At 44.1% G+C, this 22,847-nt stretch overlaps 2 protein-coding genes across 14 annotated transcripts in view; one reads left to right on the forward strand and one right to left on the reverse strand.

Moving 5' to 3' along the window:
• Positions 1–12,352, forward strand: part of TP53BP1 (tumor protein p53 binding protein 1) — a 93,058-nt gene extending 80,706 nt beyond the window's left edge. For 6 of the 10 annotated variants that reach the window (XM_019832577.3, XM_006932585.5, XM_019832576.3 and 3 more), the window contains 8 exons: positions 249–679; positions 3,520–3,711; positions 4,115–4,333; positions 5,977–6,192; positions 10,009–10,103; positions 10,836–11,035; positions 11,505–11,650; positions 11,999–12,352. In XM_019832577.3, the coding sequence (XP_019688136.2) occupies positions 249–679; positions 3,520–3,711; positions 4,115–4,333; positions 5,977–6,192; positions 10,009–10,103; positions 10,836–11,035; positions 11,505–11,650; positions 11,999–12,186 (1,687 nt within the window). In that variant the 3' untranslated portion in view covers positions 12,187–12,352. The other 4 variants (XR_002158401.3, XR_006599287.1, XR_002742952.2 and 1 more) reach the window with 4 other exon arrangements.
• A 712-nt stretch (positions 12,353–13,064) lies between these two features.
• TUBGCP4 (tubulin gamma complex associated protein 4) overlaps positions 13,065–22,847 on the reverse strand; it is a 35,329-nt gene continuing 25,546 nt past the window's right edge. The window contains exons 12-20 of one of the 4 annotated variants that reach the window (XR_006599289.1): positions 21,357–21,464; positions 20,801–20,939; positions 17,625–17,802; positions 16,942–17,076; positions 15,346–15,462; positions 14,584–14,723; positions 14,157–14,352; positions 13,558–13,889; positions 13,065–13,163 (exon numbers count right to left, since the gene is read on the reverse strand). Coding sequence is in view for 2 of the 4 variants with exons in the window: in XM_003987229.4 (XP_003987278.3) it covers positions 13,877–13,889; positions 14,584–14,723; positions 15,346–15,462; positions 16,942–17,076; positions 17,625–17,802; positions 20,801–20,939; positions 21,357–21,464 (830 nt within the window). In the remaining 2 variants the exon portion in view is untranslated. Of the gene's footprint in view, positions 13,890–14,156; positions 14,353–14,583; positions 14,724–15,345; positions 15,478–16,941; positions 17,077–17,624; positions 17,803–20,800; positions 20,940–21,356; positions 21,465–22,847 lie in introns of those variants that run through there. The other 3 variants (XR_006599288.1, XM_003987229.4, XM_045059455.1) reach the window with 3 other exon arrangements.

A 22,847-nucleotide genomic window follows, 5' to 3' on the forward strand; every position in this document is an offset into this window, starting at 1 on the left:
AAAAAAAGGGAGTAGAGAGAAGAGAGGGGAGTAGAGAGTATGTGGGGTGTCAGGAGGGACACGAGGGGTCCACATTGACTTGGGAGTGGGCAGGGATCAGAGAGGCCACCGAGAAACCAGGCTTAGGCCTGTGATGGGGTCCTCCAAGAATGGGCTGAGGAAGACCCATGGACAAAAGAGTGGGAAAATTGTCAGTTAGAAACTTTTCTTATTTTAACTGCCTTCTCCTATCTCTTATCTTTGTTTAGAGAAACAGCTGTTCCTGGCCCCTTGGGCATAGAGGACATATCACCCAGCATGTCACCAGATGATAAATCCTTCACTCGTATTGTGCCCCGAGTGCCGGACTCCACCAGGCGAGCAGACACGGGTGCCGGTGCTTTGCGTCGAAGTGACTCTCCAGAGATTCCTTTCCAGGCTGCTACTGGCCATTCTGATGGCTTAGATGCCTCCTCTCCAGGAAATAGCTTTGTGGGACTCCGTGTTGTAGCCAAGTGGTCGTCCAATGGCTATTTTTACTCTGGGAAAATCACTCGTGATGTCGGAGCTGGGAAGTATAAATTGCTCTTTGATGATGGGTACGAGTGTGATGTGTTGGGCAAAGACATTCTGCTGTGTGACCCCATCCCACTGGATACGGAAGTGACAGCCCTCTCGGAGGATGAGTATTTCAGTGCAGGTAATAAAGGGAGTGGTGTCTGTAAGAGATTTAGTGTGCCTGGGCCAGTCCTCTCTCCAGTCAGTAATTACCAAGGCCATTCTCTCCAGCCCAACTACTCTTCTTCAGGGGTCTCCAAAGCTACAAATTCCATTCCTACTATGTGAGGTACTCTCACACTGGCTTTTTGTTTTCATTGTTGCTTATTTTTGAATTAACTTAAAAGAATTTTTTTTTTTAATATTTATTTTTGAGAGAGAGAGAGAGAGAGAGAGACAAAGTACAAGTCGGGAAGGGGCAGAGAGAGGGAGACACAGAACTGAAGTAGGCTCCAGGCTCTGAGCTGTCAGTACAGAGCCCGATGCGGGGCTCGAACTCACGAACCAAACCATGAGATTGTGACCTAAGCCAAAGTCAGACGCTTAACTGACTGAGCCACCCAGGTACCCCTGAACATACTTTGGAATAATATATTTACAGAAAATGTACAGACTGCTGTGTAAAGTACAGAATACTGTGATAATGTGAGAAGTTCTCAACTACCCCTCAGCCAGCTTCCACTCTTGTTAACATCTTATAGCATGGTACATTTGTCAAAACTAAGAAACCAACCTTGATTCCTTACTAACTAACTAAATTCCAGACTTTATTTGCATTTTATCAGGTTTTATGTATCCTTTTTCTATTCCAGTATCCAATCCATTAGTCTTCATGTGTCCTTTGATCTGTGACAGTTTCTGAATCTTTTCTTGTTTTTCATGGCCTTGACAGTTTTAAGGAGTGTATGGTCAGATATTTGTCCCTCAGTTCTGGTCCGTCTCACCTTTTGTTTTATATTGGAGTTACAGGTTTTGAAAAGAATGCTGTGGAGGTAAAGTGCCCTTTTCATTATGTCACGGAGGATTGAGGCCTATGACATCCACAGGACATCACTAGTCACGTTAACCTTTATCACTTACTTAAAGTATTTGCCCGATTTCTCCACTGTAAAGTTAGTGTTTTTCCCTTTCGATTTATCTGCTCTTTCACCACTGACTTAAACTTAGTACGTGCCTTGCTAGGAATCTAGTAGGTGAGTGTAGCAGATATATTGAGATATTTTTGCTTAGGAAGACGTCGTTAGTACTATATTTTTATGTCTGCACAGCAACCATTTACTGTCTGGCTTGAAAAAAATGAAAATTTTTAAGTAGCCAGTTCCTCTGATAATGAGATATTTGTATTATGACTGTTGCATGTGCCAGTTCTTTGAATATATTCCCTTTTTTTGAGCTAATTTGGAGATAAATGTGTTGAGTTTGTCATTTAAAAACATCCTGTCTGGAGATTTTTTGGAACATAAATTGGGATATAATGGGCAAAAATGCCTCTGGTGAAGTCTCCTCAGACTTGCTTGTGATTTGGACTCCTGAGTAGTTTTTTGCCCCTTTATTTCATTGTTAATCTGTACCTTCTAGTCCTGGGTAACACTTAGCTTTAGGTGGCATCATTTAGTAGCATGTGGATGTAGGTCTTTTATGACCTTTGGTTTACGTAGTTTGTATCAAATATATCCATTGTATCAAATGTATCCATTAGGTTTAAAGCCTGTCTTGGAGGTCCTCTTAAGACCAAGAGACAGTTCTGTATCCAGTGTGAATTATGGCATCAAGGGGTGTGGTGTCTCTTGTGTCTCATTTATCAAGGCTGTCTACTAACATCATCACTAGACTGCTTCGAGTTGTAGTAGCTCTTCATCAGTGTGAAGTATATTCTTGGCCTTGGGCTTCATTGTACTCTTGAAAGGGGTCTTTGTGACTTAGTTTGCTGGTAGAGATTGAAGCCAGACGATGAAGCAGCAAGGGGAAGGGGAGTGATTCTGTGGCATAAATAGAGAACCAAGGCCTGCTTTCACGTCTGTATTTCTTTCCTTGGTGGCATATGCTCTGGGTTTCTTTTAGCCCTTCATTCAAGCACAGACCAGTGGGAGAGAACAAACGGACTCTTCTTTTATAAGAATGAAGAGGTGTTCATGAAAATGCCTTGTTTTTATGTTATATACATAGTGTGTGTGTGTGTGTGTGTGTGTGTGTGTGTGTGTGTGTGTGTGTGTGTATGTATGTATAGCATGTGCAGGTATGTAAGTTGTTTATTGATGGATGGAGGAGGAGGAGTATCATCTTTTTACAGGTTTGGAAATAGATCTTGCCCAAGATCACACAGTTTGGTGGTAGCAGAATTAGGCCTAGGCTCAGGTCTCCTAAATTCTAGCCCTGTTCCCTTTTATACTCCACGTTGTGTTCCTTGTAACCTAAAGGCCTTTAGGTTCTGAAGCAGAGCAAGAGCAAGAAAGTAGATAATAGGGAAGATTAGGCAGGGGAGGCAGAATTTATGTGTTTTTTCCTTTCTTTGCTCTGTATCTATATTTTGATTTAGCCACACAGACACATGCTCTGTCTTTCTCTCTTCGAGTTAAGTCATCTTTTACCTACAGCTTAGCTCAAGAATTATCACTGTCTCCAAAGAAACCAAGAAAGAAAGGTTTAGTAATTTATAATGGGATTATTAAGAAACCACATGTCATTTCAAGAAATAATTGAACCTCTAATAACTCATACATGCTGGCTTTTAGGAGGCTTTATTTTATAACCAAAGGATTCCTTCTGTTGAGAATCTTTCCATGTCCCAATCTCAGGGTTGTAGCTACATATATTCTTAAGTGGTGGTGGTGTCTGAGATTGACAGCTGGGATTTCAGTACTAACTTCAGTCCACTGTCGGACTTCCTGATGCCCTGACACAACCTGTTGTGCAGACCCACTGTGAGTGGCTGCCAAGCAACCTAAAACAATAGCAGGCTGCTCTTATGTTTTTCCCACCCAGGAGTGGTGAAAGGGCATAGGAAGGAGTCTGGAGAGCTCTACTATAGCATTGAAAAAGAAGGCCAAAGGAAGTGGTACAAGCGAATGGCCGTCATCCTGTCCTTGGAGCAAGGAAATAGACTGCGAGAGCAGTATGGCCTTGGCCCATATGAGGCAGTAACACCCCTTACCAAGGCAGCAGATATCAGCTTAGGTAAGACTTTTGCTTCCTAGCTCCGGGCCCCTGTCCTGTTTGTGGTGGGAAGAGTGGTTTCTAGAGCAATCAGGATGCTTCGCTAAATCTTACAAGTCCTGTGTGGTTTATGAGATGCTAATGAGCTGCCATTTTCTGGAGCCACCACCTATCTCTGTTTCCTTCCCAGGACCACATGGTAAATCCTCAGATTCTTCTGGTCTTCCCAGTTCTTCAGGGGACCAGATACATTTCAGTCGTGGCTGAGACTGAAACAGAATGGCAGCTTTAAAAGAGGTTTCCTGTTCTCATAGGAGGTGGAGGAAAGGGTGTGGTGATATCTAAATCAGGCTCTGCCCAGCTTCTTGGAGTCCAGGGCCTCAGACCATGGGAGTTGACCAACCTTTGACTTATCCTGTCATAGACAATTTGGTGGAAGGGAAACGGAAACGGCGCAGCAACATCAGCTCCCCAGCCACCCCTACTGCCTCCAGCAGCAGCAGCAGCACAACCCCTACCCGCAAGATTACAGACAGCCCTCGTGCCTCCTCGGGAGTTCTCTCAGGCAAAAGAAAACTGATCACTTCTGAAGAAGAACGGTCCCCTGCCAAGCGAGGCCGGAAGTCTGCCACTGTGAAACCTGGTGAGTACTCCCTTTTGCCTCATCCTCCCTCAGACCACTGTGGAATGCAGGGCCAGCTGCTGGAGAGAAGGAGCCTGATAAGTGGCAATGGTCGCTCTGTCCTTCTACAAAGTTGGGATCCTGCACAAGCACAGGTAGTACTCAGCTTACTGCATCCACCTTTACACATCTCTCAGCAGAGTCCAGTGGAGATAGATAAGACACTAGGTCTTGATTGGAAACACTCATTGAGTTCTGTATAAGTTCCAGGAGGGAAAGAAACTGAATTTTAAGCAGATTCCTTTATCTGGCACCATCTTCTACCTCAGGAAGCTCTGCTTCCTGAGTCTTTTTGTGCTCAGGGCCCTCTGGCTCTCCCAGACTTCCTACTGAAAGCTAGTACCTCAGTCTGCATCTCCTTGTACTGTTCCTCAAACACCTCCTTTCCACGCACTCATGTTTCATGTTAACAGGAATTCATCCGTCTCTTGTTCACGGGGTCCCTGATATCCAGCCCCAGCCATTGTGGGTTCTGGAGACACAGGTGTAAAGTCCTCAGTGTCTGCCCTGAGGGAGCTCTCTCAGTGCAGCAGACTGAGCGGGTTCATCGGTTGTTACGTTGTCCTAGCACCAGAGTTCCTTTGGTTTCCTGTATATTTGCGTTGTGTCATCTCCATATGTGTCCAGCACCTTTGTTGTGTTCAGGGTATGTGAGGCATGGAACTAAGTCCTTCAATATTACTTCAAATAGTCCCAATGAGGTTTAGATGCTACAATTCATTTTCTAGTTGAAGAGTTTGAGGTACAGAAAAGTTGGCTAACTTTACCAAGGTGACCTAGTAATCCAGAATTCAAACTCAGGCAGTTTGACTTTGAAGTCCAGGCTTATACATACTACATCAGACTGTTCTCCTCCTGCTGGTTTTGTTTTAGGGAGGCATGACCTGTCTGTCATCTTAGCCTCCTAATGAGGCTATGATTCCGCTTCTTCAAATCAGGTATTTGTTTTCTTCTTGAGGACTTATTGGGGCACTCGTAGCATGGGTGTTCTGGGAGTCCTGGGCTGGCCGGTGCACTTACTCACCCCCAGGGGTTGGAAACTGGGATAATTGAAGCAGGCTGTTTTGCTGTAGCTCCATCAGTGAGTAAGAACACTTTATTACCAAGTATTCTGTGCACCGTTCTGGTGACGGTTAGGCATAGGGTGGGAGTATCTGCTGGGTACACTTCTTGGTAACAAAAAAAATGGGTTTTTTGTTGTTGTTTTTTTGTTTTTAAGGGCTGTTTCAAAATAGCACATATCCTGGGGAGATCAGAGCACTGAGCAAGAGAAAGTGGGCTGAAGATTTCTAAGTATTTTTCACTCTTACCTAAACTTTGTTTGTATTAGAACCACTACTTTCTTCAGATCCCAGAAGTATTTAGTTTGGCTGTATAACAACAATACTAGTTGATATTCATTTATAAATCATCATGACTGTATAAAACTTAAATACATAAAATTTGTCTGCATTGTAAATTGGGTCCTGGGACCCAATAGGGGTCCATAGGAATGGTCTTTGATCAGTAGCTCAAAAAACCTGGTCAGGACATTGCCTACCCATCCTGTCATGCCCAGGCAGTGGTCTGTATCCTTCTAGTAATTGTGTCTCCATCCCTTCCAGGTGCAGTGGGGGCAGGAGAGTTTGTGAGCCCCTGTGAGAGTGGAGACAACATGGGTGAACCCTCTGCCTTGGAAGAGCAGAGAGGGCCTTTGCCCCTTAACAAAACCTTGTTTCTGGGCTATGCCTTTCTTCTCACCATGGCCACAACAAGTGACAAGTTGGCCAGCCGCTCCAAACTGCCAGATGGCCCTACAGGAAGCAGTGAGGAAGAGGAGGGTAAGTCCCTAGGAAGCCCTGGGGGTTCTGACACATGAGCACTTTCTTCCTTTCCATTCACTTATGAGCCTATAAAGTAAGCAGTGCAAGTGGTGTCTGAGATCTTGGTCAGGAAAGTTAATGAACTCTCCTTCTTAATTTATAGACGGTTTTCACAAAATTCCTCTTAGTGGCTCCTCAAAACAATCCTGTGAGGCACATGGGACATAGATCTTACCGTCCATTTTACAGATGAGGAAACAAGCTTAGAGAGGTTAAAACCGTGCTTTTTGTCTGCAGTAATGGTAGATTTGGGACTAGAACCCAGTGTTCATTCTATCCTATGACAGTCCTCCAAGTCAGGTTTCTGAATGCCCTGCCATCTTTCCCATCTGTGTTCTAGGGGCAGTTGCTAGAGAAAACCCACCTAGGGGCAAAGTTGATTCTCGTGAGGTCTGTGCATAAGACAGAGAATGTAGGGTGCCCAGGGCCCCAGGGTGATATCAGAGAAACAGCTTCTAAGCCTTTTCAACTCTTGTATCTCTGTTCAATCTTAACCTAAATCTATATATTGTATTTCTGTGTGGTCTATGACTTAGGGTTTGAGTGAAGGCTGTAGTGGGGACAGTAAAAATCGTTTGAACTGTCTAAAGAGTATGTGATCTAGGAGAGAAAATGGGTGGATACAAATGTATACACTGTAAGTGACTCACAGCAGCATGCACATATGTCTGTGAACCGTAAAGGTGCAGCTGGAGTGATGTTCTGCAGGTTAGAGTTACTATATCTTACACGAGGGAATCGAATTGGGGAACATGGTTTCATAAAATAGCACCACTGCAAATCTGCGATGGTAGGCATTTCAGGTGTGTAGACAACTCTTCCCCTAATTAACCAAAACCAACCATAGCCATGTGGAAATCTGTACAGGGCTATGGGAAGGGTGATCAGAGAGTTGAAATTAGGGTTTATGCTATTTGGAAGGTGCATAAACAGCCATCAGTAGAGTGACTCTAGGGTGTGGGAGCAGGTGTGGCATGTGTGGGGTTTCAAGGTTAAGTGTGTGCCCAGCTTTGTTTGTCAGACAGAATTCAGATAGGTATCATTGGCGATAAGGTGTATGAAGAGTTTCCTAGCTAAGAGTGTAGTTTACTTTGATTATAATGGGAGTCCCTTGAGGATTCTGCAGAATGTGGCATCAAAACAGTGTTTGTGGTCTTGTTTTCTTTTGCTTTCACAGTATTGCTAGACTCTGGACTTTATTCTCCAAGACACTCCTAGCCCTTCCATAGACCAGGACTTCACAAGGCAACTCTATAATGTTTTATCTGTGGTATAGCATAGTCAAGAAAGGCAGCTTTGGGGGTGTGCCCGGGTGGCTCAGTTGGTTAAGCATCCAACTCTTGATATTTGGTTCAGGTCATGATCTCATAGTTCATGAGATCTAGCCTCATGTCAGGCTCTGTGCTGACAGCGTGGAGCCTGCTTGGGATTCCCTGTCTCTCTTTGTCCCTCCTGCATGTGCGCTCCCTCTCTCTCAAAAAAATAACCAAACATTAAAAAAAACAAAACAACTGTGGTATAAGATGTAGACTGTCCAACATCTGTGAGCCTGTGTGAGATTAATAAACTCCTAAAAATTCCCTCCACTGATGTTTGATATATCAAATGTTTCTAATCCCAACCTTGCAACCATGTGCAAAAGGAGGTAGGCCTTATCTAAATGAGGAGGAGAAATTGGACATTTTTAAAAGATTGCCAGGTTTCTCATGGAAAATGTGATTGTAGTGAACATGTCTGCTTTATCATCGGACACTGCCCAGAAGTACCAAAAATCCTTGATGTTTTTGGCATGTGAGAATGTTGACAGGTACCTCAGTCTCAAGAAGCCTGGAGACATTTGTACTAAAACAACCTACAGAATATTAATAGTTTTGGGGCTCCTGGGTGGCTCAGTTGGTTAAGCGTCTGACTTCGGCTCAGGTTGTGATCTCACAATTCATGGGTTCAAGCCCTGCATTGGGCTTCATGCTGACAGTGCAAAGCTTGCTTGGGATTCTCTCTGTCTCTCTCTCTCAAATAAACTTAAAAAAAAAAGGAATATTTATAGTTTAAAAGAAACTATGTGACATGACTAATAGATAAATGGGAATCTTAGATGCTAGTTTATATCAGGAGCTCATAGAATGCTTAAATCCATTTAATGAGACATATTTATTAATGAGTTAAGAATATGTCACCTGGTATTGTTAGGAGGTACACTATCGGGGACCTATCAGCCATAGGGATTGACTCTAGAGTTGGGTTTATTTAGTATCTTCATCCTTGATTTTAGATGATGGAATTAAAAACCTGTTCATTTTAACCTCAGGCAGGGCCACTCATAAATCACAAATAAAATGAAATCCAAAATGAGATAAAGTAGAGGAATGGACTGCTGCCTAGACAGGTTAATATTTGATTACACAGGTGCAAGGAAATATAATTGGGGATTAAAATCTGGAAATAGACCTGGATTAAGCAGACATAAAATAGAAGTCTTGGGGAAAATAAAGGGCCATGAGAGGCCCCAGGAGCGACTCAGCAGTAGTGTTGGTACTGAGAATTGTGACAAATGTGTATTGAGATGGTCAAAAGGATACAGTGATGAAACAGAAATAGTCCTGCTCTCATCTGAGTGTTTTATAACCATGTAAAGTTTCTAGTTTTCATTTTAAGAGGAACGTGAGAATGTGTAGTCAAGGACAGAGCAATGGACATGAATAGGCTGGCCAGTCCTCACTAGAGGTGTAGAGGACTGAGTGTGGGGCGTCAGCGCTTGTGGGTGGCTCCATCAGTAAGGAGGGCACCACAGGCCTGGCCTGTCTGCACAGGCTCTGTTCTGTCAGTTACCACTGGCGTGAGGGGGAAGGGAATGGTCTTGGCACTAAACTCTTATGAATTTGGTTGGGTTTTTTATTTGTGATAAGTTCATTAGAACTTAATTTCTCAGAACTCCTAATTAACTAAAATCTCTAATGTCTTGTTTTTTTTTTCTTTTTTAATGTTGTTATTTATATATGAGAGGAGCAGATATTTGGTCAAAAGAAGCAATTTCTAATTGCCTAGGGTCATTACAGCTTCAGCCTCATCTCTCATAACTTCTACTTCACCCTCAAGACTGTAAAGCAGTCATTGGTGTTCAGTGTCCTGAGGTACTTCAAGATCATCAAAGGTAGATAGTTTTCAATAAAAAGGTTGAAATAGGATTTCTCTGGCTAGCCTTCACTTAATCAGCTACATTGTAGAAACCCTACTTTCTTTGAGTATTCTGGTTCTTCAGAGTTTTAGTGTACAAGGGGTAAAAAATTCTGATGAAGGGGGAATTTGAAGGCTTTGTTACAAAAAGTGCTAATCAGCTATTCTTCATCTCCACAACAGGCAGAATTAGAGGAAATGGGCTTAGTTTGCAGGAGACATTTAGGGTAGTCCTAAGGAACAACTTCCTGATGGTAAGGGTTATTCAAATTGGAGTACATTACCATGGGAACTGGTTGTGTGTCCATCCCTGTTAACAGTCCCATGACTTGGTACAGAAACCTTTGATGTTTTTGGGTTTAGGACCTACCCCATTTCTCATCTTCCCCACCCTTTCTGCTCTTGTCCCTGCTTTTGGCAGCATTTTATAGTGCTCGTGACAGATCTCTTTCTGACCCATGGGAAAGCTCTTGACCTGTCTTTAGGATATAGTGCTATGGAGCTAGCTGGGAGTGTCAAAGGAGGCAGTTAAGAGGCAGGCTTAAAGTAGTAAATACGAAACTAACTAGTAATTATTATCTTGGTTATTTTTTTAAATAGAATTTTTAGAAATTCCTCCTTTCAACAAGCAGTATACAGAATCCCAGCTTCGAGCAGGAGCTGGCTATATTCTTGAAGACTTCAATGAAGCCCAGGTGAGGAGTTTCTTTGTGTAGCTTCCCAGAAGGGCAATAATGAGAAGAGTCTGAGGGGGAGGGGATGGAGAGGTTGGGTACACCAGGTAGACAGTTGAGGAACTGGGAAACTGCCACAAAGTTGTTGCATCAACTAGAATTTTTACGTGGGTGTAATGAAGAGAAGGTTGTAATGAAGAGAAGTTAGACCCCTTCTTGTTAAAGGCTGTGGTTCTATTCTTGGGACAAAAGTAGGTTAAAATTTGTTTAATAGAAATCCCTATTAGAGTGTTGCTGATTCTCAGCCTACAAGGTTGAATATCTGGGATTGGGTGGTCCCTTGAGGGTTTAGGCCCCCAGAAACCTGCAGGTGAGGCAGGGAGAACATCTAAGGAAGCCTGTGGGCCTTTCATTGAGAAAGGCGACCTTGGGTAGAAGGATAGGTTCAGGGACATCGGGGTGGCTCAGTTGGTTGAGCTTGATTTTGGCTCAGGTATTGATCCCACGGTCATGGGATTGAGCCCCGCCGCGGACTCTGCATTGAGCATGAAGTCTGCTTAAGATTGTCTCTCTCTCTCTCTCTCTGCCTCTGCTCCTCTCCAGTTCGCACATGTGCTCTTAAAAAAAAAAAAAAATCACATTTTGGGTAGTATTTTAGAAGTGTTCAGATCTATTCTCTGTGATTAAGGGCTGCTATTCAGGGGCTTTCTGTAGAAGTAACCAGACCCATTGCTTCTGTTCCTTTTCTTCCAGTGTAACACAGCCTACCAGTGTCTCCTAATTGCAGATCAGCATTGTCGAACCCGGAAGTATTTCTTGTGCCTTGCCAGTGGGATTCCTTGTGTGTCTCATGTCTGGGTCCATGATAGTTGCCATGCCAACCAGCTCCAGAATTACCGCAATTATTTGCTGCCTGCTGGGTATAGCCTTGAGGAGCAGAGAATTCTGGATTGGTGAGTATTTGAGAGCCTATCTAGAATGGTAGGCAGGAAGACAGCAAGCTCTTGGAGTGAGGAGAATCAAGGTGAGAGTGTTTCTAGAAATTAGAATGATCATAGGATAAATTAGAGAACTTGAGTTTATTTTAGTAGTTCATCCAGTTTATGTCCATAGAGTACCCTGGTTAAGGACCTTTTGAAGATGTGTGAGGATTTCCATGTAGGTTCAGTGTTCTTGACCTCTAAGGTTAGGGGACTGAATTTCAAGCAAGGCATTTTATTCTTAGCCCCAGGACAAACCTGGACAGCAGAAGGGATATATTAGAAGGCTAGGATCCCAGAGAATACATGATTCATAGGAGAAGAGAAGGGGAGTGGTACCGTAATGCAGGGCTTTTGAAAATATTCACACGTTGTTGGATGTAACCTGTCACGTTAGGGTCTTCTCTAATTCCAAGGTGCTGTGTCTCTGACTCCTTTGTAGGCAACCCCGTGAAAACCCTTTCCACAATCTGAAGGTACTCTTGGTGTCAGACCAACAGCAGAACTTCCTCGAGCTCTGGTCTGAGATCCTCATGACTGGGGGGGCAGCCTCCGTGAAGCAGCACCATTCAAGTGCCCATAACAAAGGTACCTGGAAAGTGTATGTGGTGTTACTGCTCCAAGGATTTCCTTCGACCCATAAGTGTTAGGCCCTGTGGTCTGTTAGGTTGACCATATCCGTGTTTCTTCTCTTAGAAAGGCACCACCTTCAGGAGACACTAGGGGGGAGGCTCTATGCTTCTGCTGGTGTCCAGTGGTGTATTTATAAATAATTCTACAAGGTTAGCATACGGTGATTACAGCTTTTCTCTTTGGGTTGTGATCAGTAACTCTGATATAAAGGGCTGGAGTTTGGGCACAGTGCAACATACTGGCACATCTTTAATGGAAGGCTAAATTGAGTCTCCTTTCCTCATCTTCCCCTGCTTCCTGCAGATATTGCTTTAGGGGTATTTGATGTGGTGGTGACGGATCCCTCATGCCCAGCCTCGGTGCTGAAGTGTGCTGAAGCATTGCAGCTGCCTGTGGTGTCACAAGAGTGGGTGATCCAGTGCCTCATTGTTGGGGAGAGAATTGGATTCAAGCAGCATCCAAAATATAAACACGATTATGTTTCTCACTAAGGATATTGGTCTTAACCGATTTTATTCCCTGTTGTGGAGATTGTGTTTTAACCAGGTTTTAAATGTGTCTTGTGTGTAACTGGATTCCTTGCATGGATCTTGTATATAGTTTTATTTGCTGGACTTTTATGATAAAATAAATGTTGAATCTCTTTGGTTGTAGTAACTGGGATTTCTTCATCCATTTCTTTGAACTTAATCGCAGAACAAATAGCAAGACAAACATGTGGTACCTTCTCTGTGGTTTTCAATAGGTTTGTTCGTAGTGGAGGACAGCTTGCCAAGGAAAATAACAAGTGAATTTAAAATTTTTCTGTGCCATCATTGTCGAAAGGTTATCCTGGGCTGTTTAAAATTAGATGCTTCCCAAAACCTAATTTTACAGTAGGTCCAGATCAACAGGTGTAGCTAAAGCTGAATGGAATTGAGCATAGCTCTTAAGTTTCCTGGCAATTAAAAAAATCTCTATTTAAAATTGACCTGACAGCTGACTTGTGGGGACTGTACTTTTTCCTAAAAAGGAAAAAGCACCAGTTGCTCTGAAAGGGCAGTGACTATAAGCTTGATGGGATGACTTTGTGCAAGGATCAACAGGAGAAACACAGTGACAACATTTGGAAATGGCAGAAGTTCTAGTCAGAGGTCCAACATTTTGTAACTGTTATTCCTGTCACAGTTACTAGAAGCTATTCCTTCCCTACCTCTAGCATCAGCCCTGCTGCTGTCCTCTCATTCTCTAAAGCAGGGGTTAAAAACGTTTTCCTGCCAGTTAGGAAGTATTTTAGGCTTCTTGGGCTATTTGATGTGTCACAAGTACTCACCTGTGCCACGATGGCATGAAAGCGATCACAGACAATAGGTAAACAAATGAGCGTGGCGGGGTTCCGATAAAACTTTATTTACACCAACAGGTGGCAGGCCATGGTTTGCTAACTTCTCCACAGGCAGCAGTGGAAGGGGTCATCCTCAGCACACAACTGTAGGAAATAGGACGTAGTATGTGGTAGAAGATGCAGAGATAAGAACCAGATTCAGTAGCTACAGGCTGAGGCTGGATTGCTGCATTCTTGCTCAGCATGGAGGGAGTTGTTCAATGAGTATTTTGGTTCACACCAATATGAACAATAATTACCAGTAATGGTTGGGCCAGGTTAGGAGAACCTCAACTCCTATGGTTCTTCTAAGAAGGGATAATTAGACCTGTAATTTTCAGTACTTGAAATCTTAAGAATTTGACCTCAGTTTTCTTAAGGACCCTTTTTTCTTTGTTAGAATACTACTTTAATACATTGTCAATAGCTAGGATTGCCCTTTTACCAGCGTGAGATAAGTGGGAGTTCTTACTGCTGGGTCTTGCAGCTTGAACAGTACCTAGGCGCATAGCAGGTGCTCAATGCATGGATGTGCCCCACGGATGTTCTCCGTGGACTGGATCTGGCAAGGCCGGCAGAGGGAGAGCTGACACCACATGTCTTCCATGGTGGGTGAGTGACGAACTCCCCTAAGGTAGGGCAGACCCTTCCACATGGGAAGCATTTGTGCCCACGGGTGTTCAGTAGTATTGCTTCTAGCAGAAAAAGGTAGAGCCCTCAGTAGTCTGCAGGCATTTGTTGAAAGGCTGGAGTGTTTTGAATCTTCTGTCACAGATTTGGCAACATGATGGGCCTGTTAGTTTGTGAACCAGATGTTTTCACATCCCGAAACTGAAAGAAAAAAAGAGCCTCATCAAATAGGCTTTCCTGAGCTTTTCTTCAAAGAAATATGAATCAGGGCAACCTGTGATCTACATAATGTCATCTTAAAACTTAAGTTTGACTCTTCTAAAATCGCTTAGGAAAAATCTGCTTGAGGACATATGAGAAAGAGAAAAAGGAGAATAACATGTTTTTGAATAGGATAGGCCTCTGAGAAAAGCTAACCACCACAAAATCTATTCAACTGAAAAGAAAAGAATTAGAAGGGGCAGTTACCTTTCCCAGACTCGGAAGCTGGGGGCCGGTGAGGCAGGCAGGGGTCTGCGGCTGCACAGCTAGTTCATGTCAGAACTGGGAACCACAGCCACACTGCTTCCCAGCAGGGCATCAGCCCAGCCAAAACCTAAACACCCATCTCCGCATCAGGGTTTTTAGTATGTTACTATGATGATGGCTTTTACTGGAAAATAAGCTTCATTAAAATTATTAAAGATGATCAGATGTAGCCCTTTTTCTCTCTGAGCCTTAGTTTGTTTATAAAATGAGGCTATGAGGCTATGAGACCTCCACGATGAGACCGTGGCTAGAGCCTCCTAGCTCTGGAATTACAATTTGTTAAAAAGCCACATATACACACACACACACACACACACACACACACACACACACACAGTCCACCGAGTTCCCCAGGGCTTGCTCCTACCTGCCCAGAGTTCCACCAGCCTGGGTGTAGTATTTGTTATAATCTAGTCGTAAGAGTAGTTGAGCCAAATCTGAGTTGATCTGATGATTGCGAACGCTGGAGAGAATCTTAAATAGGAGTGACGACTGGCGGCTAAAGCCCTGCAGAGAGAAGGACCCACGCTGCCATTCCTCTCAGACTCACCAACTGTCCCTGTGGAGTGAGGCAGGGAGGGCGGTTCCCTGAAAGAGTCTTGCCCAAAAGTCTACAGCACCAGCTTGACTTCCCACATCCTCACCTCTGTTAGCTCCTAAAACTCTTCTTTGTACAGAACCCATAGATCGCATGACTTTCTGTGAAAGTACACGCTCATTCTCAGGAGGAAGTTAGCATCTGCTTTCAAGTTCATATGTTCTGTGGTACAGTGGGGGTGGGGAGAGCTGCGTGGTTTTGTTCCCGTCGGATAATCACAATCTCAGTGAAACGGAGTTAGTTCAAGGAAGTAAGGAGGTTGGGTAGAATGTGAAAACAAAGCCATGTGTGTTTGTGGGCTGAAGAAAAGATTCAGGGCTGAGCTATTTTTGAATGTTGAGATGGCAAATTAGCTGCTTTAAAGTGAACTGACAGCAACATTTTTATCTCTGTATCTTGTTATTTCTGTGTGTATGTAATTATTGGGAATATGCCTTATTGACTCAGAGGGAAAGATCGTGATTCCCCATTGGCAAAACAACCTCTATCCTTTGGACAGGGCTGCACACCGCCAAGTGGCAGCAGACTCACCTTCACCAGGATGCTCAGCTGGGCAGCCCCACGTTCATCCAGTGGGCCCAGGTTCTGACTGACCAGCGAGCAAAAGCTGTGACAGAGATCTAGGATTTCATTCAGGCAGTGAAACACCTACCCAGGAAAGAGCTGGTATTAGGAAAAAGAGGTAGATGCATCCATGAAATTAAAGATTTGGGAAAACAATCTAAGAGCTACCTTACTCCCATTCTTTGACCTCAGGAGAGACAATGTCACATGCAAGTCCTGCCAGCCCCTCAAAATGCAACATGTGTAAAACAAACTCTCCCTTCCTGGCAAAGATGCTGTCATTCTCTTAGTCACTCCTGCACAAAACCTCCATTCTAGCCACAGTGAACTTGTCATCGTTTCTTGGACCCACCAAGTGTGCTCCTGCCCTGAGCTTTGCTTTCAGTGTTGTTCCCTGTGCCCGGGATACTCTCCTTAATACAGTTCAAGTTCTACCTTCTCAGCAGAGCACTCCCTTCCCCATGTACCCTTTAGTGACCCCCTGCTTCTCTCTCTATATTATGTGTACTGCTCTCTTGTTGAGGCCACCTGTGTTGTTACTGATCTGTGTATGTATGTATGTTCTGTTTCTCCAACTAGATTGTGAGCTCCTTAAGGGCAGAGCCATGACTTATACCTCTTTGTATCCCCAGTGCCTTGCATAAAGTAAGCACTCAATAAATATCTAATGGTGACCACCTGCTCTGAAATTCTGCTTTTCCCAAGGATGCACGCATGCCAGACGAGGACAGTCTACTGGTGACAGTGGTTCCTGGTGTTGTCAGTTCACAGAAAGAACCCTTGGGAGTGGCATCCATGTAACTCACTCTCCCTTAGTGCAGCAAAAATAGCTCCAAATAGCAAAACAAAAGACAAGTAGTGTTTGTGGTGTGGCACAACTGAGGGATAAAACTGGCTGGCATCACAGATGAAGTGCAATCTGTGTAACCTAAATAACCATAGAAACTCTGAGGGGTCCTTTCAATCTTTCCGCTTTTTATTCTGGAATTAGAATCTACTTGTGAGCTTTAAAAAATACTGGTGTCTGGGTTTCACTCCAGAGACTCTAAGTGCTCTGGGTCCTAGATTTTTTAAAGCTTCCAGGTGATTCTCATATGTGGCCAAGGTTGAGAATAACTACCCTGAAGGAGATGAACATATGTATGTACACACATATGTACTCAGAGGGGGAGACACTACTCCAGCTGTATGTGAAAACAACTCTCAGTTGGTCAATCCTGACCCTAAAGATTTCTGAGAACTGAGAAAGACTTCTGAGTACTCTATGCTTTTTGTTAGCCTTTCTGTGGTATCACAGAAACGTTTCTTAAATTCCTCTAAATCCTTCCTTTTGAGGGTTGAGCACATATTCTTCTATAGCTGCTCACCACATCCCGGGATATAATATTTCAGAGATTCAAAGACATTTAAGTTCCCTTTTAAAATTCCCTTTTAGTTTTGCTTTAATTTGTTAAAAATGGAGATCGAACAATTGCTTAATGATAGCTCCGCATCCTGGCAACTCAGGATCTAAGGGAACAGTCGGGCTAGAAGCAGTCTGAGGAAACCAACAGCCCTACTTACAGGTTTCAACAAGATAAAGGACTGAGCCAGCAAGTTGCTAAGGAAGTGGTCGTGAGCCAATCGGATGCTTTCAAAGTCTCGGGTGGAGTTGATTTGATGCAGCAGCTGTGAGAACTGAGACTCCAGCACATCTACCTGATGGACAGTTAAACACAAATACTGTCAGTACTTTGCATATGCTAAGCACTCAGGGACACTAAGATGCCGATGGTCTGAACTAGAAATTCTTTGCCCCCATTCCTCTTTCTCCTATTCAGACCACTTTAAGACTGACCAAAGACCCCCCTGATGTTGCCTGGCCTTATAGAACTTTATCTGCCTAATACCTCATGGCCTCCAAAGTTCTGACAGATCCCTCCTGCCTCCTGCCACATCCCCTCCACCTGCTCCCTTTAGTTAAGTCCTTCCAGACGTTCTAGCAAACTATAAAAAGGGTCAAGTCAACACAAGTTAAATCCTGCACTGCTGGTAAGAACCCTAAATTCCTCATCCTTCCTCCATTTATTCCCACTTTCCTCTAAAATGCCACCAAGAACCCCTCCCAACCCAGAGACAGAACCTACGAATTCTCTCAATGCCAGCATTTCATCCCGTGCAGGATGGCAGTCCCACTTCAGGAACTGCCGTCAACCTCCCGGGCTTCTGTTCCCACCCCTTCCTTCTCTTCATCCCTCGGCACAGACCTGGAGATAGTACTGCAGATTGTCCACCAAGAATGCCATGTGGTTTCTCAGGCGCCACTTGACCGCGTCGGTCTGGTTGGACTTGAGGTGCTTGCGCTGCATCTGCAGGGCCCAGCAGTGCTGCAGCTCAGCCTGCACCCGGCGCACGCTCAGCAGGTACTTGAAGACGACGTTGTACCTGGGGCAGACACGTCCCGCCAGCTGTTCCAGAGAGGGGCTTCACTCCCCACCTCACCTGCACCTGCTGGCCACCCCTCCCCCACAGGGCAGGAAGGAAATGAGAATGGCTGGGGGGTGGGGATGAACTAACTGTGCTTTAATTCCTACGATGGAACATTACAGAACTGTCAGAGTAATGCGCTTCAGCTGTACAACTCAAGAACACCCCTAGCAATGTGATTTTGAATAAAAAAGCTAAATCTCAGATTACATATAGCCTGATACCCTTTTTAAAATGTTTATTTTTGAGGGAGAGAGAGAGATCCCAAGCAGGCTCTGCACTGTCAACACGGAGCCCAACATGGGGCTCAAATCTAGGAACTGCGGGATCATGACCTGAGCAGAAATCAAGAGTCGGATGCTTAACTGACTGAGCCATCCAGGCGCCCCTGATACACTTTTTTATTAATGCTTAAAACAACCAAGTAGAAAAAAAGCATACTTTGGGGGAATATATATATAGATGTTATAAAACTAAAAATAAACAGGATAGAAAACAATGTAGGAGAGGGGTCACCTTGGGCTCGGGGAGCCAAGGGAGTGGGACTGGGAAAGACCACAGAGGCAGAAGGACGTTACTATCAGTGTTCCAGCTTTGGTGCTGGGAAGTGGTTTTATGGTTATGTATAAAAAGGAAGGAGGGTCTTATATGGACCAATAATAAAAATATGGTGGAAACAAGGATTTTAGTTATCTGACTCTCTTGTCCCAAAGAAGAGAGAACACAATCGAAGGCTCCCTCACTGAGCTCTATCTCCTGCCTCACAGCAAGCTCAGGGGCTAGTTGCCTTGCACAAGAAGACACATGAGAAGGACAGCTAATTCCTAGCAGAACCAGATAAATTTACTTGTTCGTAGGAAGGCTTGCAGAAACCAATCTGATTTGGTTTTTAAAATCATCTATTCCTGGGGCACGTGGATGGCTTAGTTAAGCATCTGACTTCAGCTCAGGTCATGATTTCATGGTTCATGAGTTTGAGCCCCATGTCGGGCTCTGTGCTGATAGCTCAGAACCTGGAACCTGATTCAGGTTCTGTGTCTCCCTCTCTGCCCCTCCCCAGCTCACGCTCTCTCAAAAATAAGTAAACACTTAAAATCATCTATTTCTAATGGAACATAGTAAAAATAGTATACCTTGTGTGGATTCTGATTTGAACAAACCCAAACATAAAAAGACATTTGTAAGAAAAAAAAAAAAAAGACATTTGTGGATAACTGTGAAAATTTCCATGTGGACCAGATATCAGATAAGGACTTACTGTTAATTTTACTGGGTGTGATAAGTGCATTGTCGTTACATTCAAAACATGCCTTTTCTGAATTGCAGAGTGATGGGAGTGAAATGACATGTCTGGGATTTGCTTTATAAAGCCTCTAACGGGAAAAAAAGATAAAACAAATAGCATAATGTTGATGGTTACTGAAGCTTGATAAGGTATACATGAGCGATTATAGTCCATACTTTTGTATACATTTGGAAATTTTCATAATTAAAAGTTTTAAAAAATACATTGGAGATTGATTTCTTCAATGGTGTTCACAGCCTGATATGTGAGGAGGTAAATGGACTGTTTGCCTGTGGGACACTGGGAGCTGTGGAGGCTCTTTGGACAAGGTCCATGCAGCTTACTTAGGTGTGCTGTGGGCTCTGAACCTGCCACAGAAATCTCCCTCAACCAGCCTTGTCTTTTCCAGTTCATGCCTGTTCTCCATACTGCAAGCTTCTTTACCCCAAAAAGTAGACAGGGTTGTGAACAGGAGCAGAGAGATGAAGTGAGGCCCTTTTCTTCATTTATTTCCTTTTCTCCATTCATCTAGCCCGAGGACAATGGCCTCCATCCTCCAACCAGGGCAGGGGCCAGTGCCCTATCCTGTAATAGGATTTGAGAAATTCCTAAAATGCTGTGGGGGCGGATTTCACAGGCCACCACCAGCCAAGCATGCTTCTCCCACCTCCCTTCCCCTAGAGCTCTCGTTCCCTGGCTTGGAGACATGAGGTCCTGACAGAGTAGAGCAATAGCACGTGGCAAGCTCTCAGGATAAAGAACAGAGCTGATCCAAAATCTCTCATCACCTTGGTCCAGCTCCTTCATTCTACCCCTCAGCTTAGCTGTCCCCACTGCCTCTCCAGGGGGGTTACGGACATGGCTCAAGTCTGCAGCAAACACTTGGACTTGGAAACTCTTCCCAAGAAGATCAACGAAGTATTACAAAAGTTAGGGAGGCAACTTGCTAGGCTGATGGAATTAACGAGGCCCAGATTCTCCATGTGGTACCCAAGATTGCATCTTCCCGGGTCACAAACTGGCAGCCTGTAAACTGCTTATCTTGGAACTTACAAGACAGCAGCAGGGGTGCCTGGATGGCTCAGTAGGTTAAGCGTCCGACTCTTGATTTCCGCTCAGGTCATGATCTCAGGATTCCTGAGTTTGAGCCTGAAATTGGGCTCTACATGGACAGTGAGGAGCCTGCTTGGGATTCTCTCTTCCCTCTCTCTGTCCCTCTCCCTCTCTCCTTTCCCCCTCCCCACATTGTGTGTGCCATCTCTCAAAATAAATAAACTTTAAATAAAGAATAAAAATTTTTTAAAAAAGCAGAGGTGACCTGTTTCAGTTGGTAGAGTACGCAACTCTTGATCTCAGGGTTTTAAGTTCAAGCCCCAAGTTGGGTATAGAGATTACTTAAAAAGTAAAATCTTAAAAACAAACCCCACCACCACCACTACCATACTGATGGTTTGAAGGGTTTGACCCTCTCGTTCATCCCTGTCCCTACTACTCCCTGCTGTCTTCTGTCCAGTCCATGAAGGCGTCTCAGTTTGTAACCCCCGATTTACAAATTGTTTACAACCACCAGCTGGGTGGTTATCTTGCTCCCACCAATTGTATTCCTGATCATTTCCACCCTTGGAAGTAAGGGAGGTAATATCTACCTGTGAGAAATTCGTAAGTACTCACTTTTCCAGAACAGCAGGGGTGAAGAGAATGTGCAGTGGCCATTGCACTTTGTAGGAGAGACCTAGGGCTGCCCAGCCAGATGCAGGGGCTTCCCGGGGAGAAGTTTCCCGAGAAGGCCCTTCTCTCGCCTGAGCAGCATCTGTTAAGAAGAAAAAAGACAGCTTTGCTAACCTAGAACCACAGCTTCCGCAAGGTGAGTCACATTCATGAAGTGAGCGCTCACTTGAGCCTGCAATGTCAGAAGCATAAAGTGGACAAAAAGGGACTTGCAGAAGGCAAGGAAATTCTGTGGGAGATTCTCTAGGAGGACTTTTAAAGTCTGGTGGCTGGAAATAGAGCTTTCCAGCAGCGGGACGAAAATGAAAAGAAAATCATGGCCTGGGCGTCCCACTTAGCCTCTCTGGACTTCCTTTTTCTCCCATGTGAAACAGGGCACCAGACAAGGTGACTTCTAAGGTCAGAAATGATATGGTTTCTGTGGAGGTGGATGGAAGCAGAGATGAGAGAACAGACAATGACCAGTAAGAGCAGAAAGATCTAAGAAAGAGCAGCAAACCTTTATGGTCCTTTCCATGATACTCAATCGTCAAGTGCAACAGAGGGAGAAGGTTGTCATCATCCAGCAATACCTTATGTGCAGACTGCTGGAAGGCCACATTCACATCTGAAAGAGAGCACATGGGCTGATGAGAATGCTAGGCTCCGTGACAGACCCAGATGCCACCGGCTTTCCACATCTCTTCTAGCCTGCCTGACACAGCAGGACGCAGTGGAAACGCGTTGCTTTAGCGTCACTAAGCATGCATTCCTCCTCCTGCTGCTGCTAGCAGCACCCAATTTTCCTTGGAGAATCACCCCTCCCAGCATTATCCATGTAGTTCAGTGGGGCTGACAATACCTGATTCTAGGGTAAACAGGTGATGCAGGCATGATCAAATGGAATGTAATTCTCTACCTTGTTATACTATTTTGTTTAGGGATGTGAACATGACTCAAGCCAGGCCAATGTAGAGGTTCTATTCAGATTGAAAGAGGTTTTTTTGTTTTTGTTTTTGTTTTTGTTTTGAAATAAACAAGGCCTTAGCAGGATGTGAGCTTGGCTGGAGGCCATCTTGCTACCATATGGAGCAAGCCTGTCTGAGAAAAAAGGCAGAAGTGAAAGACAGAATGACACCAAGTCCTGAAGGCATCGTGTAAGCCACTGGATTGGATTTTGCCTAAAGCCATCATACTCTGACCTTCTCATTTATGAAAGTCAATAAATTTTCCTTCCCCTTTACATGATTTTGAATTGGGTTTTCTGATATCTGTGATGAAAAAAGTCTGATATGAGTAGAATGGACATCTCTTGTTTTACAGTTAGAAAAATGGTAACCCTGTCAGTTTCCTATTTTCTTTTTTGGATTCTGATCCTTACCCGACTCTCCTCATGTAGTTTGAATGGGAACGGTGAGCATTCCCATTAGTCCAGGGTGAACACTTCACTGAAGGAGGCGTATCTTAATGTCTGCCATCTTTGATGCAGGGGTATGTATGTGATCTGGACTAGGGTAATCAAAACCCTTTCCTGGAATCTTACAATTTGCTCCAGAAAGACTGGATTTGGTTCCTCCAGTAGACACTGAGGTAGTTCCTGGGAACTGTTGCCATGTTTCCAAAGGGGACTGGAAGGCCATCAAACGGCATGAAAGAGGCACAGACAAGATATAGTAAAGAGAATTCTAGCAGTATTCAGGTCCCTAGTTTTAGTCCCTCAATTGTTCTGAGGCCCAGCTATACTCCTTCCTATCCCACTGGAGTTACAAATATAATAGCAAATACATTTCTCTTTTCTACCTGGGTTAGTTCAGTTTAAGTTTCCATCATTCACAACCTAAAGATTTCTAATACATGTGGCATTAAGTCCTGATATGCCCCATAAGGAAGGTAGGACTATAATCTGATAAAATACCTGATTTGTACCCACTCTTCCAGGAAGGGTCAAGAGGCTACTTCCAATGACCTCCATGTACAGCCCACCTGAAAGGCCTTCCGCCTTTGGAAACAT

Source organism: Felis catus, chromosome B3 (assembly GCF_018350175.1).
Source record: "Felis catus isolate Fca126 chromosome B3, F.catus_Fca126_mat1.0, whole genome shotgun sequence".
NCBI classification, from domain to species: Eukaryota; Metazoa; Chordata; class Mammalia; order Carnivora; family Felidae; genus Felis; species Felis catus.